This window comes from Anopheles coluzzii, chromosome X, assembly GCF_943734685.1.
Source record: "Anopheles coluzzii chromosome X, AcolN3, whole genome shotgun sequence".
NCBI lineage: Eukaryota > Metazoa > Arthropoda > Insecta > Diptera > Culicidae > Anopheles > Anopheles coluzzii.
Window position 1 is genome coordinate 11,399,209 of NC_064669.1, and position 16,937 is coordinate 11,416,145.

Below are 16,937 nucleotides of genomic sequence, written 5' to 3' on the forward strand. Positions count from 1 at the left end.
TCTCTACGAGTATCCCGATTCATATTTTGAATGCGCCGCTATTTATCGTTAGTCGTTACTCTCTCTTGACTGTTTACAATTTTTTCTACGTAATAAACCTGTAATCCCTGGGATACCCGGTAACTTTTATACTTGGTTTTCTAAATTTGACAGTTGTTTGAGCAAATTGTACTGATCGGACACATCAATTTTCATACGCCAAATAATTTCCCTTTGATCTTAAGTTAAAAACCATTTCAAAAGATTGGTTATTGCTATATTCAGTCAGAATTATATCAATTAATCAAGTGGCTAAAACCACCACCTACTTGCAAAAATACACGAATATTAGTGTCATTTGGGCTGAAAATTCCGATATTCAACATGCGCGGAGATTCGAGATATGCGGTATTTTGCGGCTGTTTTCGGTCCCCATTAGCAGTGTATCTCGGGGACAATCTAATGATGCTATAAATTGAAGACATAAAGAATCCTAATTTAATTGTAAACGATACATTCTCATGGAGTTTCCCGGACTAATTTCGCTTCTGAAATTTCCTATTGCAATTCAAGAACTGATTCTCTTTCCGGAGCTTATTTCAACTCTGGAGTCAATTCTGATTCCGTTTCCGGAGCAAGTGGCGATTCCCAGGTCGATTTCTATTCCAGAGTGGATTCGGCTCTGGAATTGAATTCGAACACGGAATCGGAATCGTATAGGTTCGATTCCGAGCTCCCACCACTATAATACACCCATATCGGTCCTTGAACTGACCACAAAGCCATACCTATCCTGGAACTGATATTGAACCCATACTAGTCCACGAACCGATCAAGAACTCATAGCTGTCTTGAAACATGTGCTGAATCGATATAAATCTTGGAACTGATCACGAGCCCATGCTGATTCTTGAATCGATTACGTATCCCTACCGATTCTTGAATCGATTACGAACCCATAGTGGTCCTTGAACCGATACTAAGCCCATTCTGATCCTGGAACTGACACCAAATCCATAACGGTATAGAAAAAGTGCCTGATTTTATGCCTTTTTCACACTTTACCTGGATCTGTTTCGAAGGAATTTTAGCTCAATTGGTATAGTGATTTAGTACCACGCAGCCCCATAGTCAATTGGGTCTACGAGGGGACGGGTCCAATACGAGGCTTGAACCCACGACGGACATGTTGTAAAGTCGGGCTAGTTGACGACAGTGCCAAGGGTCGGGCAAGGCCTGTCTTTACCATTAGTGGGCTTGGTTTGCAGTGCTTTATTTATCACGAAATAAAATTGAACGCTGCCGCCAGAGGCTCTCAGGATTGTAAGTCCTTTATATATTTTAGCATCAGTGTGATATCCTATATTTCCCAGTCAATAAACTCTACACGTTGATATCCAGTTTACAATCATCAATCACCCTCTTTATTCTGCGCTCAACCACCGACTGACTCCCTTACTCCGATTGCTGCCTACACTCATACCATAACACCCATACTCAGGGTTCCACAATCAGTAGCAGTGCTGCAAAATGTCACTATCAATGTCGTAAAAAAATCTGACTGAAACAAAATCCATATCAGCGTCACGTACTCAATTGTGATAATCAGAGGTGATACTCATAACGATTGGTGTGACTAATACATGCTCATGACATGTTTGCGACCATCGCTTGGTCAGTCACTATATCACGACTTTTTTTTTTGCTGTGATCAATTTTGCAAAATGTCACTGACATAGTCATGAAAAATTCTGGCTGAAACTAAATCATCTCAGCGTCACGAGCTCCACTGCGAAGATCAGAGGCGAGCCTCAAACAGTTGGTGCGACCATCGCATGCTTGGTGACATTGTGTGCAAATAACTCGTGTTCAATCACATGGTCGCGACATTTTCAGTCGGTGATCATCGCGATGGTCACGGGAGATATGCATTGCGTGCGAGTGGTTCCAAGAAACAAAATGAGCATGTTTTCTCGCTCTGCTTGTCCCGACAGATAATCAAAACAGATAGAGGGAGAAAGCATGCTCATTTTGTTGCTAGAGCCTACGCGCCAAGTATATTCCAAGAATGTCGCGATTATCGCCGACAACAATGTCGTGACCAAGTGAGTGATCAAAAGTTGGGTGCTAAACTAAATGTCACCAAGCATGTGATTGATTCTTCAACTGTTTGAGTATAGTCACTGATCATCTCAGTTGTGTACGTGATCTGATTTGAGCTTCGTTTCAGTCATGAGTGTTGATGATTGAAATAGTGGCATTTTTCAGCACTGTTCACAGCCAGAAAAATATCATCGCGTGATATTCATGACATTTTGCAGCACTGATTCAGTAGGTTGAAATAGATTCCTGAGACGCAATCAGATTGTAGGGTGTGTAGATCCATGGTCAGTTGGAGTCTTGAGAACGATTGGGAGACCCGTGGCCAATAGAAATATGTAGAAACTGCGGGCTTCCCTACTTCACATACTGACAAAAAGAAAAAGTTATCAGGCCATGGATCAACGTGTTTATTTCGAGGTAGTTATTTTACAACCTGAATGTCCACTTTTACACCTTGTTCAACACATCATTATCGACATTATGAGTGAAATGAACTGGTGTTCTTTTAACTATATTTTTTTTGAAAGAAAATGTATGCCTATTGGCCTCATTCACCTCGTATAATTATAAATTTAAATCTAATATCTAACATTCTTCTTTGAAAGCCGTTTCATGCTTAAAGTTACTTCATCCTGTGTGTTCTCGGTTATTATAATTCATTGAATTGATTTGAATTACATTTATTGTCTAGTTTACATATAAAGCTAGTGATAGTTTCTTATGTAGAAGTTAGTGATCGTAAGAAATTCTAAATGTTTTCACTGGAAATCGATGTCTGGCTAAAGTAACAGTGCCGATGTTAGTGTCAGCCGGTCTCGTGGTACAGTCGTCAATTCGTAGGACTTTACAACATGCCCGTCATGGGTATAATCCCCAAATGGACAGTACCCACATACGCCCGACTGACCTGCTATGATGGTTTATCCATTGACCACTGAAAGCTAAGCCCACAAGTGGATACAGGAAGGCCTTGTCTGACAATGGTTGCTGAGCCAAAGAAGAAGAAGATGTTGCTGTCTAGTTGGCAGGCGTTCCACGGTGGATTCTTGGCATTCGGGTAAAATGTGGTGGAAGGCGATAGCAAAGTCACGGAAATTGCACAGTAGTGGGATGGATTTTTGCAATAGCAATGTGTGTAGGGCGTAGAACTGGTAAATAGTAATTGCCATAATGTACTTACAGTACCGAAAAGTCCAGGGGATTAAGAAAGCTGGGAGCCCACATTATCAATCAAATTCTACCGATATCACTTATGCATCGTCTTTGTGTAAGTTGTTACATTTCTGGTAATGAGTTTCACTATTTTCTTGTTCAACACGAGTGGGAGCTTCCCTCACTAGCTGACGACCTCTCAAACATGACCAACAAGGGTTGGTTTCTGTTCGAGGGAAGAATTCATAGAATTTGAGGTGTCGTAGAATTCGGCCTAACGTTGGCTTCGGTGGTCGTACTGGTCACGAGCTCTCATTTGTAGACGGAGCCCACTAAAATAAACGGTGGACCTACAATCATTGGGGATACAAGTTTTCAAAACTGCGGGCCGCTCATCACGCATATCTTCAAACTTGCCACTGCTCTCAATGCCGTTATTTGCCTTTAAACAACGTTGAAAATGATTGCAGGGTTCTTGCAGCAGGACCATTGCTCTTAATCCAATTATTTTTGGGTTGTCTACAACAGTTTGCACTTATTTGTTCGCAATGTTCTATCGCATCACTGCATGTTTAGACGAAACAAAGCAACATGCGTTGCTATGGAACAGGCTTACCGTTTGAGCCCAACAGCCAATTTCAATTTAAAGCTCTGTGCTAATGCCGGTGCGGCTGGTATAAAATAGCAAAACGGTATTGTCAAACGAAAACCTAAAAATATGGCACCAGCAAGTAACAGCCGTTCGAGCGTGCCGTACACTAGAGCAGCAATCTTTTAGCAACCAGAAAGTGTCATCAAGAAGGATGTAAAACATATGTGTAAAACGAATAATAGTGGTCAGAATAAAATGGTCCCGATTCGGCCATCAATTCCACCAATTTCTACACCGGTAAAAAAAAAGAATGTAATGCTCGCTGACAGTTGAACGAATCGATTTTACCTTGCATCTTTGTTAGGGACATGCGCGATGCGCGACCCGTGCCCCTCAGCAGCGAAAACCCCCAGCGAGACCGTTTACATATTGTAGTTTTGTGTACGCGTGATGCAAAAACGCACAAAACCACGGGTGTTTTTTTTTTTGGTGCGCCCTTTTTTGTAGCATAGCAGTAGCAGAAGCAAAAAGGCAACTCAGAAGCTAATCGGTGAGCCTTTACGGTAAACGAATGTGTTGAATAGTGTAGTGCCGTAAGGGTCGTACAAAGCACGCAGGACTTTTGGTAGATGCACTTTTTTTTTGGTTGTTGTACAGATACAGTTTAGAGGAACTAGCACAACACATGACATGTCTCGTGGGAGGCGTATGCAAAAAAAAAAGAGTTGATCCTGCAAAGTAGGAACTAAAGGAGCTGGAGCACTTTTTGGTTCAAAAAGCAACAATCATACACCATTCAACGTACGAAGTAGTGAGCAGGGGAAAAAGGTTGTTTTTTTTTGGTACAATTCGGTGTCAGTAGTGTTCGCAGCTGTGCCGTACATTCGGTCAAGCTATCAACATATTGTACATTTCCCGTCCCGATTGCGCTTTCCCTCCCTTCGCTGTTTAGCTCATCCATTGCATCCTATCGTTCAGCATTAGTGTGATTCGTCATCGATAGCTAGCGACCAGTGGCCTGCGGTGGTGTGTAAATGGCATCGGTCCCAGGTGTTAACTAGCAGCACCAAAACCCGTCTGCTGCAAACGTCTCGCCTTTACACCTGCCCGCTGGTGTGTAGTGTCGGGCAGCATGGAGGAATTGCTAATGTCGATAGTGAAGGAGGCGACGGGCAGCAAGCTGCAAAATCTGAAACAAGCCGCACAAATCGCACACGGTGGGTACGATGCGCCTAGCATATTGCAATGGCGTCACGCGCTGCAATGCAGAGCACGCCACACAATCGATATTGAGCCGCCACCGACCACGGGGCGCAAAAAAAAAAAACCACCCGCTTGGGCCCGCCCCTGCTCCTCCACATGCTATTTGTATGCACTTTTTTGTTTGTTTGTTTTATTTTGTTTTACAGAGAAACTCTCCCGCCAGCATGGTATGCACCGGGATCCGTCCTACGAGCTGCGCTCCGTCTGCTTTACCGCCCTGCAGATGGCACTGGAGACGAAGCGGCCCAAATTCATTACCTACGGGCTGAACGGGCTGCATGTAAGTGGACCCTGTAGCGAGTTTGCGAGCTTTGTCGGAAACGTCACACCCTCTTTCGTGTCTGTACCATATTGTAGCGCATTATACGGGACGAGCGGTTCTTCACCGGGCTGGAGCCGGAGGACGATTCGCTGTGGCTGCCGGCGCAGCTGCTCCGCGCCACCTCCAGCCTCTCGAGTATCGCGAACGAGGACACCGTCGTGAACGTGCTGCGCCTGATACTGGCGATGGCCTGCTCGCAGACCTGCACCCTGAACGGGCGGCTGCTGATCGAGATGCTGTCCAAGTGCGGCGAATGCTGGGAGAACGGGTCGCGCGCCGTCAAGGCGGCCTCGCTGGCCGCCGGCAGCCAGTGCTTGCGCACGTTCTGCGCGTTCCTGAAGGACGAGGCGGAGGAGATTGTGCGGCTGGATCCGACCGGCATCATCAGCCTCGGCATGGCGGCCGCCGTCTACAACGAGGTGATACCGGTGATGCAGTGGCTGTGCAGCCGGCTGGTCGAGCCGGCGACCGGCAGCACGAAGGCGGGCGACGGCGGCACCCCGAACAGCTCGCTGTATCTGATGGAGTGCATACTGACGCTGGTGGTGTCGCTGCCGTCGGACGTGCACGCGAACCCGCACTTTACCGCGTTTCTGTGGCAAAAGTTTTGCCCCACGCTGGCCGCTACGATGGGTTCGCCCGGGCGGGTCAACAAGGACAAGAAGTTTACGTACCGGTAAGCAAGCCCGTTGCAGGTGGTCAGTGGCGGGTTGAGCGGTGGGCGAACTCAGGGGCTCCAAGGGGTTCGGTGGATCGTTAGTTCAGCATGTAACAGTTGGTAGAGTACTGCCGGTGAGGGACTCAGGACTCGAGTAGGACCCTGTGGACTAGTGGTGAGAGCTCGGAATAGGATCTATCCGATTCTAATTCCTTGTTCGGAATCAATTCTAGGTCCAATTCCGATTCTGCAATTGATTCCGATTCTGGAATCGTTTTCGATTCTAGAATCAGAATAGGTTCCTTAATTGGGATCGACGATTGAGGAATTGCAATCAGCTTCAGAATCAGAATTGGCTCATAAATTGGAATTGGCTCCGTTATCAGAATCAGTTCTGAAATTGAAGTTTCAGAAGCGAAATTAGTCCCCGAATCTTCATGAAGGTTAATAGCCTATAAGAAAATTTGCGGAAAATTATTTGTGGCTATTTTGTCTGATTTCGGAGCCGGCTCCAATTCATTAGAAAATTAAATTTCCGGAGGCGACTTCGATTCTGGAGCCAACTCTGATTCCGGACCTACTATCCGGAATTTATTCAAGAAAAAAATCGGAGCTAGCCGGAATCAATTCTGATGAAAACTTCATTTTTTCATTCGGCCACTACCGTGAACGATGGACGTTAGGGCCCCGTGACCCGGAGAACCCTAAGCTAAACTTCTTCTTGTACACCACGTACAGGGAGCCGCAACTCTTTTTACCGCTTAGAGCCCCCGACATGCTATACCCGCCACTGTCATGTCTTCATTTTTTTCAGTTTTTTTTTAATTAGTTGCTGACAATACAATAAACTCTTATTTCAGCGATGCAATACATCTGATCGAGAGCGAAAACCGTGGGTTCTTTACGCGCCCTGGGCTGGATGGGCCGCAGGCTCGCTGTATCTATCTGACGAGCATCCAGCTGCTGCGAATAGCGGGCGCTCAGGGCAGTCTTCGGCCGATGCTGGAGGCACTGTTTCATCGTATGCTGCTGCTGCCGGTGCCGAGCAACCGGGCGGAACCGCTACGCTATGCGCGCGAGATCTTCAAGTCACCGGAGCGACTGATCGATCTAGCCATCATCCTCTATCCGGACAAGACGCAGAGCAGTAGCGACGATATGGCACTCTTCCGATTGTATGTATAGCATCTTCAGACATCCTTAGACCTTCCTTGTTCTTGCTAGTGTTGGGTAAATCTCATTCAGATTCATGAATCTGAATGAATCTTTGAAATAATTCAATGAATTTTTATAGCGGTTGGAAAGATTTATCCGAATGGATCTTTGAAATGATTCAATGAATCTGAAGCTTGGTTGGATATATTTGAAAATCTGAAAGATTCATCGGTCTCAATAGATTCATAAATCTCTAAAGATTCACGAACTTCTAATGATTCATAAATCTCAGTGAATTCATAAATCACCTAATTTTCATGAACCTAGAGCTTCTGCTTATTCTTGTTCTTCTTCGCAACAACTACCAAGCCAATTCAGGGCTTGCCAGACTTCTTGGCAAGTACCGTCAAGTAAATCTTTCTTGATTCAGAAATCTTTGAAGATTCGTAAATCTTTATATAGTATGTTTATGATACCTTGGAGATTTATGAATTTTTAGAGATTCATGAATCTTTGGAGATTCGATTCGAGATTCAAATAACTCATCGCTTAAGATTCATATGAATGCATCTCAAGGAAAGATTCATGAAACCCAACACTACTTCTTTCAGCTCCCTGTTGGTGATGTTAATAGAATAAACCACATAATCTAATGGTCGTTGGTTCTGGTTTTCGCTTCTTTCCAATCAGGGTGATAGACGCGATGGAAGAGTGCGCTGCAGCCTGGCATCACGGCAGTGCCTCTGTGTACGGTGCGCTAAGCTCCAGTGTGGAGTGTGTGGTCGCACTGCTCGAGAGTCTGCAGGTGCTCTCGTCCGGCAGCTACGACGAGTCGCTGATCGGCGATCGCATTGCCGAGCTGGTGAACGAACGGTACGCGGCACTGGCCGATGCGGACTACACCGGGCCCCTCACCTATCAATCGATGACGCGTTTGCCGCCGCCGTATCGGGATGCGGTGGCCGAGCTGCGCCAGAGCGGGTTCGAATCGTCGTCCGAATCGGATGCGGACGGGCCACTGGAGCAGGGCACAATCGATCCGGAGCTCGGTTCGGTCGGTTCAGGCGACACGGAGGGCCCGGAGGACGAGACGCACTCGTCCGGCGACGACGTATCGTCCAAGGCGAGCCAGGGCAACTGGCTGTGGGCGCACATTGACGATTCGGGCTCGAGCGGCCGCTCGGACGGTGACTGCGACCGGCAGCATGCGCGCGAGTTTGCCGCCGTGCTGGCCAGCGAGCTGGTGCCGTCGCTGCTCCGCCTCAAGACCTCGATCGAGATTGACGAGGCGGTGCAGGAGTTTGCGTCGCGCGTCTGCCAGCGCAACAGTGCGACGCGCGGCGACGGCGACTACGGTGCACTGACGGCGCTCAACGCGGACGGCATCTATCTTGCCACCTACTCGGCGCTCCTGCTCGCCCTGCAGCTCGTCACCGGCGGTCACTACGACGATGACGGCGGCGGCATTGACACGGACGGCCCAAAGCCAGCCGCCATTCCGCTCACCGAGCAGCAGTTCGTCACCTCGGTGCAGAACTCCGGCATACTGGTGTACCTGTCGGCGGCGTGGCTCCGCGAGCTGTACCAGTGCATACTGGCGGGCAACCCGCTGCAGGCGCTGACCGCCACCCAGCGGGCGAAAGACCCGGCGGCCAGCACCCACTGTGCCTTGCTCGATATGCTGCACGATGCGGGCGGCACCGGCCCGACCCAGATGCTGTCCGACTGGCAGCGGCTGCAGTCGGTCGTGCGGGTGCACACGGAACCGACGGCGAAGCAGCGCGCGGCCCGCAAGATCGCCCGCCGGCTGCTGACGTGCTGCTGGGACTCGATGGTGGCGGTGCTGACCGCTGGGCTGGGCGAGGCCGACGGGTCGCCCACCGCCCGGCTGGTGAAGCTGTCGAAAAAGACGCTGCGCGTGCGCAAGGAGACGCGCGGCTCGGGCGAAACGCTGTACGCGCTCAGCCTGGACGGGCTGCACGCGGCGGCGACGCTCAGCAACGCGCTCAGCCTGCAGCATCTGGCAGGGAAAATTATCAACCTGATCGCCTCGAACGTGTGCCAGAACGCGGGTCCCAAGATACCGGCGAGCCACGCACTGTCGATGGACGTGGTGCTGTCCGGCGGGTTGGAGCTGGGCTCGCACAGTGCCGACTGTTGGCTGCCGGTCTTTTCCGTCTGTCGGCACGTCACCCAGCTGGAGCACGACCTGTTCAGCTCGCAGAGCAACGCGACCAACGTGGGCAATGCGCCGGGCGTCGGACAGTGCAAGGAGTCGTCCGATCAGCAGTTTGGCAAGGGTGAGACACAGTCGGACCGGCTGCACCTTTCGCCGTACTCGGTCGATGAGGATGAGACATGGTAGGTACCTGAGTTCCTGAAGTAAGTGTAGGCACGACGTTTCAGTACTATACCATTCCTTCCCAAGCCACATTTTCCATGCATTTTGCATTTAAACATGCCTAAAGAATGCTTTATTGTGTGCTAAGCCACTTTTAAGATGTCTTTTGAAGATGCTGAACAGTCTTTAAAGTTGTCTTCTATGTGGCGTTACGTCCTACGCGGACATGCCCGGCCTATACAGGCTATCGAAACTTAATCCATTACCACGCAGCCGGATAGTCAGTTGCTACGGGGGACGGTCTATTGTAGGGTTGAACCCATGACGGAGACATATTATTGTGTCGTTCTAGTTGACGATTGTACCACGGGACCGCCTCGTTGTAAAACCTTTAAAACGCTCTGAAGACGCTTTTAGTCCGCACTATCCGTTAAAACTAAAATTGAAGTTTTTATGGCTGATTTTAATCAACCTGTAATTATTTGAGACTAAGGCATCAAGATCAACTGATCTTATTAAATGCATATTAAGTCTCAGATGAAGGTAACCCGGAATATACTATACAAGCTGTAGTCGAGATTAGGCTTGGCCAATTCGGTTCATTTCCATGAAAATTATTTTTTCGCAAGAAAAATTACTTCATTACATCTTGAAAATTATTTGGCAGACCAGGACCATCTTTATTTCGACGGATAGGACGTTCTTTCTGTGAAGGATCTGGTAATACGGTTCACGTTCATATTTCTATGGGGAAATGAACGACCTGACGTACTAAGGCGTTTTTTATTTCGATGGGTAGGACGTTGTTTTCATAACCAACTCAGTACATTTTTATTTATAAAGAATTGATGAACAGAGATTAGATGAACGTAGGTCATTCGTTCTTTAGGATGAATTGAATGAATCGTACCGTTCTGGATCTTGAGGCACAACTCTAGTTGAGATACGCAATTCACGAAAAACGTGGAGAAACCATGTATTTCTAACTTACCTGTAAGTTGTATTTTGCGGTTTTAGCTATAATATATTTAATTTTCTTGTCGTTTTGTTTGCAGTAGGCTATGTTGTGGCCCCTACATAGATTATTAGTAATGGTTTCAAATGAAGAGAAGATCTTCTTATTTTTAATTGATATCGAAGATATAACCTTTTTATCATGTTGCTCTTAATGTATCAACGATCTGTTAATGTATCAAATCAGTTAAAACGTATTCAAAGAACCGTCAAATTCAGAAATCCACGATTGTAGAAAATGGCGTATATTAGGTATTTCGTGTATCTAGGAGACTGTCTGTACTTGGAGATTCTTAAAAGTTGTTAGTCTGCACAAGTGCTTCCTTATGTTATGCGCTGTTTAAAACATTCTTAGCCACTCAGATTGCACTACAAATCGTCTGAACTTGTGATCAGGAAAGTCCTTCTGATTTTAAGCCAATGGAGTCCATTTTTATTTATATGATTGTTGATTTGTTTTTCGAAGATGAGTCAGCCTTGTTGATATTTTGATAACCATTATTATAACCATTAACCTTACTATAACTTTATAATCATTACTTCATTGCCGTCTCAAGAACATATCCACAGCAGTAGCTTTTGTTAGATTATTTGCGCTTCACATCTTAAAGCTCTAGAAATGGTTTGTAACTACTACTCTTAACAGAGTTCTGTAGATGGACCCTTTCAGTTTTAAGTGAGTTTTGTAAAAGTCTTACTAGACCATACAAAACATTCAAATGAAAAAGAAAGACTTAATGCAATAATCGTGACAACATTCGTGCAAACTATGAGAAGATTTAAAATGTTCCTTGGGGTTTCTTCACACAGTGTCGATGTGTACAGCTTCCTGCAGGCGCCGAACACGAACGCCAACATCAATGTCATCACAATACTGAAGGCATACTCGGCCAACGATGCGGTCAATCTCACGCAGACGGACACGGCCAAGATGCTGTGCGCACTGTCGCACCAGGCCGACGTCCTGTTCGCGGAGGCCGCCGAGCGGCTGAGCCTGCCCGCGCTGCAGCAGTTCCTGAGGAGTTTGTGCCGGGCGTCGCGAGAGCAGCTCTATCGCAGCACCTCGCTGAAGAAGGGCAAAAAATCGTGGTGGCTCGGGCGGCCCTGGAAGGTGAAGAATGATTCGCTGCCGCTGTCGCTGCTGCTGCATCGCGTGGGCGATGTAACGCTGAAGGTGTTCCGCGGTCCTCGCCCACTGCTGCACGTGCTCAAGGTTTGGGCGATCACTGGGCCGCACCTGATGGACGTAAGTACATCCTGCCATCGCGCTTCTTCCCTGTTAATGCTTTAACTGTTGCTTTGCCCCGCATTGACCCCGCAGGCCGCCTGTCACAAGGACCGAAGCATCTCGAAGCGCGCGATCGAGTACATCCACGACATCATCACGGCACTGCTGGTGGAGCAGACCGAGCTGCCGCACTTCCACTTCAACGAGGCGCTGCTCAAGCCGTTCGAGAATCTGCTCAGCATGGACTCGTGCGACATCGACGTGCAGGACCAGATCGTGGCCTGCCTGTACGAGATCGTGGAGGCTCATCGCACCGAGATACGGTCCGGCTGGCGGCCGCTGTTCGGCACGCTGCGCACTGCCCGCAACCGCCCGGTGCATCTGTCCAACATCATCGACATCTTTCGCGTGTTTCTCGAAACGGACAACATGCTGGTGTTCGCGAACGCCGGCCTGGACTGCATACTGTGCCTGCTGTCCTACCTGGAGATCTCGGGCAATGGGCCGGCGGCGGCGACTGACCACGGCCAGTACCCGGCGGCGGCGGCCGCCGGGACCGACGACCTGTCGCTCACCATGCGCTCCGGCGACTTCCTGTACGATGCGCTCAAGTTTCTCGAGCGGTGCGCCTCCATCCTCGACTTTATGTACAACATGCCGCAGTGCCCGAACCTGCACTCGACGTACAAAATCAAGGGCATCACCTACACGCACATCATCGACGCGAACATACCGAACTCGATGGAAAACTTTACGTTCTTCGGGCAGGAGTACCTGCAGAGCACGAACGAGCAGTGCATGATCAGTTACCGGTCGCTGCACATCGACAAGGAGTCGATACGCAAGATCGACGAGCTCGACCGGCCGAGCGGCGTGCTCAAGGTGTGGTTCCTGCTGCTGGACGGGCTGACCAACTCGCTGATCGTCTGCCCGATCGCGCACCAGTCGCCGATACTGCAGTCCATCTTCAAGCTGTTCAAAACGCTCATGATCAGCCCGGGCGTCGAGTTTGGCTTCTACTGCATCAACCATCTGCTGATACCGATGATCCAGGACTGGCTGCGGTACGTCAACAAGGCGCAGAAGAGCTGGGTGCTGATCGAGAAGAACTTCAAGCACTGCTGCTGCATGACCACCGATCTGGTGGTCGACTTTCTCGCCAAATCGCAAACGCTCGAAACGCTGGGCGATCGGGTGGTGATTGGCAGCGAGTCGCTGCTCGGGCAGTCGACCCCATCGCCCTCGTCCGCCCGGGCGGCCACCAGAGCGGCAGGAAGCGACGGAAAGTACCGCAAAACGCCGCACACCGGCGACGAGCCGCCCGGTGGCAAAGCGTCCGGCACGCTGCGCCTGCCCAGCTCGGCCGTACTGGCGCTGAAGCAGCTGCTGCTGGTGCTGATCGAGTGCTCCGCCCAGTCGCAGGAAACGATTGCCCGGGTCGGGGTGTCCTGCATGAAGCACGTCATCTTCTCCGCCGGCTACCTGTTCGAGGAGGAGCAGTGGGTAATCATCGCGTCCGCCATCCATCGGGCGAGCACGGTTTCGATGGCGCCGCTCAAGCAGCTCATCTTCGCGTTCAACCGCAACTCGAACAGCTTCTACGGCGACTGCGCGAACGTGAAGGTGGCGGCACGGCGCGACAGCACGCCGGAGGAGCTGCAGCGCATCCACTCGCTCGCCCAGCAGGTGTTCCTGATGGACACGCAGCGCGATGCGCTCGGTGGACGCAGTCTGCCCGTGCCGCAGGAAGACCGCTCCTACTCGTTTCTGCTCTACCCGCTGCAGTGCAATGGGGCGGCACTGAGCTCGCCCGTCAGTGGCGCCGGCGGCTCTTCCCTGTCGACCGGGATGCCGCCGTCGTACGGGCTGGCGGTCGACTGCTACATCATACGCATTCCGTACCGCAATCTGATCGTCGGCATGCTGGCGAGCCAAATGCTGCTACAGCTGATCGCCAACATCCTGCTGAGCGGGCTGTCGAACGTGCCGAGCGAGCTGAACACCTGCTTCTACAGCAGCGGCGCCGAGGCAGGGCCGCCGGGAGGGGCGACTCCACACAGTGTCGCCGGCGGGTCGAAAACACTGTTCTACCTGGGGCAAAACAGCAAGGAGATATTGCTGCGCGCGCTGCGCCAGTTCCTGATCGGGGCGGTCGAGTTTGACACCCGCCCCGGCCTGAAGTTCCTGATACAGAAGGTGTCCGGCATCGACTACGCGGCCAACCTGTACAAGCAGATGAACTCCTCCTGGATCATACACTACATGGCGCTGGTGGACATGTACCTTAACAACGTGCGCATCCACAGCCTCACCGCCGAGGACGTGCGCTATCTGCTCAGCTCCTGCTGCGACCAGTACGCGGCCGGGCCGCACCCGGCCAAGGGCGACGAGAAGTGCGTCCACTATCTGTTCGCGCTGCGCGATTTGTGGGAGATGATTGCCGACCACTTCATACAGCACCTGGAAAGCGACCGGGAGCGCAGCCGCAAGGCGCACCTTTACGCGGAGGCGGCCGACGAGCCGCTCGAGCGTGCGGCGGAGCATCGCGAACACGGCGGCGACCCCGGCACTATCCTGTACCACTATCCCGACCAGGCGGCCGACGACTGTGGCCAGCCGCCGGCGGCACTGAGGCAAAGCAACGGCACCGCTAGAAAGGCGGCCGGCGATGGAGAAACTTTGGCAGCGGCGGCACGAAGAAGCCTCCCGCATCCGCACCAGCCGTACTATCTGCCCGCTGCCAACGGGCCAACGGCTGCTGGCCAGGAACCGGCGAAAGACTTTGAGCCCGTCTACCAGCAGCAACCGGAGCCGCCTGCGGAACAGCCGCCGGCGCACAGGAGCGCTACCAAGGGTGAACATCCTACAGAAGGCGAGCGGCAGAAGCAAACGATACCGCCGGAGATCGAGCAGCAGCGGGCGCTCAGCATCCAAAAGGACGTGTCGTATAAAACATCCGCCTTAAGACAGCTAATCGTCGCTTCTATTGAGTTGATCAAGCTTCTGCCCGGCGAGCAGTCGGAGTTTCTGCAGCTGCTGCTTACGCCCCGCATCCGGGAGGCATTCCATTTCGTCGAGGAAAAGAATCCGTTCCTCTCGCTGGACGCACAGCATTAATTGAGCTACCGATTTGGGGGGGGAGCCCATTTATTACAACTTTACCGGGGGGATGGGGGCAAGGATACGCTGCTTCACTTAAGTGCTTAAGTGCAACAAAAAATCATTGGAATTGCTACATATTGTGTATATACATATAACGCTCATATTATTGTACGGATTTACCAATTCATGTTGATACAGTCGTGAAATATATTTCTCGATCAAGTGGATTTGTTCGGTGTTCTTCTTGTACGGCTACACGAAAAATGGCTTTTTAATGAAAAATGGTGCACATATCGTACTTTGTTACTGATTAAGAGATAAGGCGGTACTTGGTGGTATTATCACACTTTTTAATAAGCACACGGCACTCTTTGGAATCTTGCGGCTGGTTAGCCTGATGGGTATGGTTCATGATGAAACTTGAAGGCTTGTTAAGAGGGTGTACCGAACTTGGTGGATCTTTCCCAAGCGCCACTGATTAAGTTTAAACTACTGGAACATCAAACATCCATAGAAAAAAACTTCACTGGTCTGCTCAATAGATGGCGTTTTATAATTCATTATTATATTGCTGTCCTTTTCTTGTAAAGTGTTTGTGCGCTACCTGCATCTCATCATGGCATATATAACCTTGTAAATTTCCGTGTGGTTTAAAGAAATGGGTTTTAACATCAACGACCATTACTCAAATCTCACTTGCTTCTGTAAAAATGGTCTAAACGAAGTCTTTTTATATTCCTTTGAGAGTTTAGAGTCGTAGGGTTGAGAGCTTGAGTCGTTTAGAACCCATTTCCTGGTCGTTTAGTGGATTTATGGCACTTGTGCTATAGCTTTTTAATGCATGACATCGGTACAATGTGGCTCTTGCCAATGTGTAAACGACTGACACCATCAATCGTCTTGTGGCTTGTGTGCCAGATTATCTATTAGAAGTGATTTTGATTTCTTTGTAAATTATTTAAAATTCTATGAAAGTTATAAACATTTACAATTCATAAATGAAAATGCAAATAAAACAACACATTTTATGTTGTTTTATGAACACCTTGATTGAAAATAAAACACAAAAAATTATAATCCCCTAGAATGCAGCACAAGGAAGCTGCTTAGGTGCTATTTAGAAGGATCTCTTGGAGCTTTGATGCTGTTTATCTACTGCAAAAAGGCGAATTCAAACAGCGATCTTTGGCATGCCAAAATTAGCTGCTTAGGCAATTGTGCCTATTTGGAATATTTCATCTGTTCATGTTTTACTTTTCGGTGGGTTTTCGGTGTGTCTGGCCTTAATCATCCTACAGATTTTTACAAAAGAGCAATTTAATTTGCATTTTCACCACTTCAACTTTTTGTACAAGGTTAATGTTGTGGGCAGCCGTGCGTGCCGACCCCTGGACTTGCCGTGGCAGTTGCGCTGCCACCGGTCAACGTCCAGGGGGACAACAGTGTGTACACGCACACTGTCGCACACACTAAGCGTGCAAGGCTTAGTGTGTGCCGAGCGCCTAGGCAGAGTGTGCACGAAGGCCGATCGAGCAGGAGCTCTCGGCAGGGGCGCTCGGTGCGGCTGGTGCGCGGCCCATACAGTATACGTTTAAAGTGTTTGTTCATTATGTATTTTATTTATATCGTATGTTTAATAAGTGTTTAAATAAAGCAAAAGTGTTTAAACATAAAAGTGGCGACGAGGATGGGATCCTCCTGCGTAAGGGGGATCCCAGTACGAACCCGCGGACGCCATCGCGATTGTGCATGTCTTTCGCTGCATCATCGCAGCAGCCATCGCGATGGCAAAGGTCCGGGAAGGATTGGGCCGCCGCCCCCGCCAAGACCGAGGCCCCGGATGCCGTCCCATCAAGCGGACAGCATGGGCAGCGCTGCACACTCTCGGCGACGTGTGAAGGTCGCCAGGCTGCAGTCCAAGCAACGCCGGCAGCGTCATCGGCGAGGAAGCTTTCCGCCTTGCTGCTGGGCTATAGGCGAGAGCGTCATCCGCCAGGCTGCAGCCCCAACTTCAGCGGGCGAGGGTCA

General features: G+C 49.7%; 1 protein-coding gene across 3 annotated transcripts; it reads left to right on the forward strand.

Moving 5' to 3' along the window:
* Positions 1-4,213: 4,213 nt before the first annotated feature.
* Positions 4,214-15,136, forward strand: LOC120954919 (brefeldin A-inhibited guanine nucleotide-exchange protein 3). Of its 3 annotated transcripts, none has more exons than XM_040375274.2 (8): positions 4,214-4,654; positions 4,779-5,043; positions 5,236-5,369; positions 5,447-6,087; positions 6,930-7,244; positions 7,915-9,585; positions 11,390-11,825; positions 11,901-15,136. In XM_040375274.2, the coding sequence occupies exons 2-8, from the start codon at positions 4,959-4,961 to the stop codon at positions 14,922-14,924; spliced, it is 6,306 nt and encodes a 2,101-aa protein (XP_040231208.2). In that variant the 5' UTR covers positions 4,214-4,654; positions 4,779-4,958; the 3' UTR covers positions 14,925-15,136. The 3 variants fall into 3 exon arrangements, with proteins under 3 accessions (XP_040231208.2, XP_040231217.2, XP_040231201.2); XM_040375283.2 differs by having other exon boundaries at positions 4,214-4,389; XM_040375267.2 differs by having other exon boundaries at positions 4,214-4,376.
* Positions 15,137-16,937: the final 1,801 nt, after the last annotated feature.

Excerpts from the sequence above, each read along its gene's own strand:
- LOC120954919 (XM_040375274.2), top strand. The coding sequence starts at position 4,959 with ATGGAGGAATTGCTAATGTCGATAGTGAAGGAGGCGACGGGCAGCAAG. Across the intron at positions 7,245-7,914 it reads GATATGGCACTCTTCCGATT|GGTGATAGACGCGATGGAAG; the intron begins GTATGTATAGCA and ends CTTTCCAATCAG. Across the intron at positions 11,826-11,900 it reads CTGGGCCGCACCTGATGGAC|GCCGCCTGTCACAAGGACCG; the intron begins GTAAGTACATCC and ends TTGACCCCGCAG.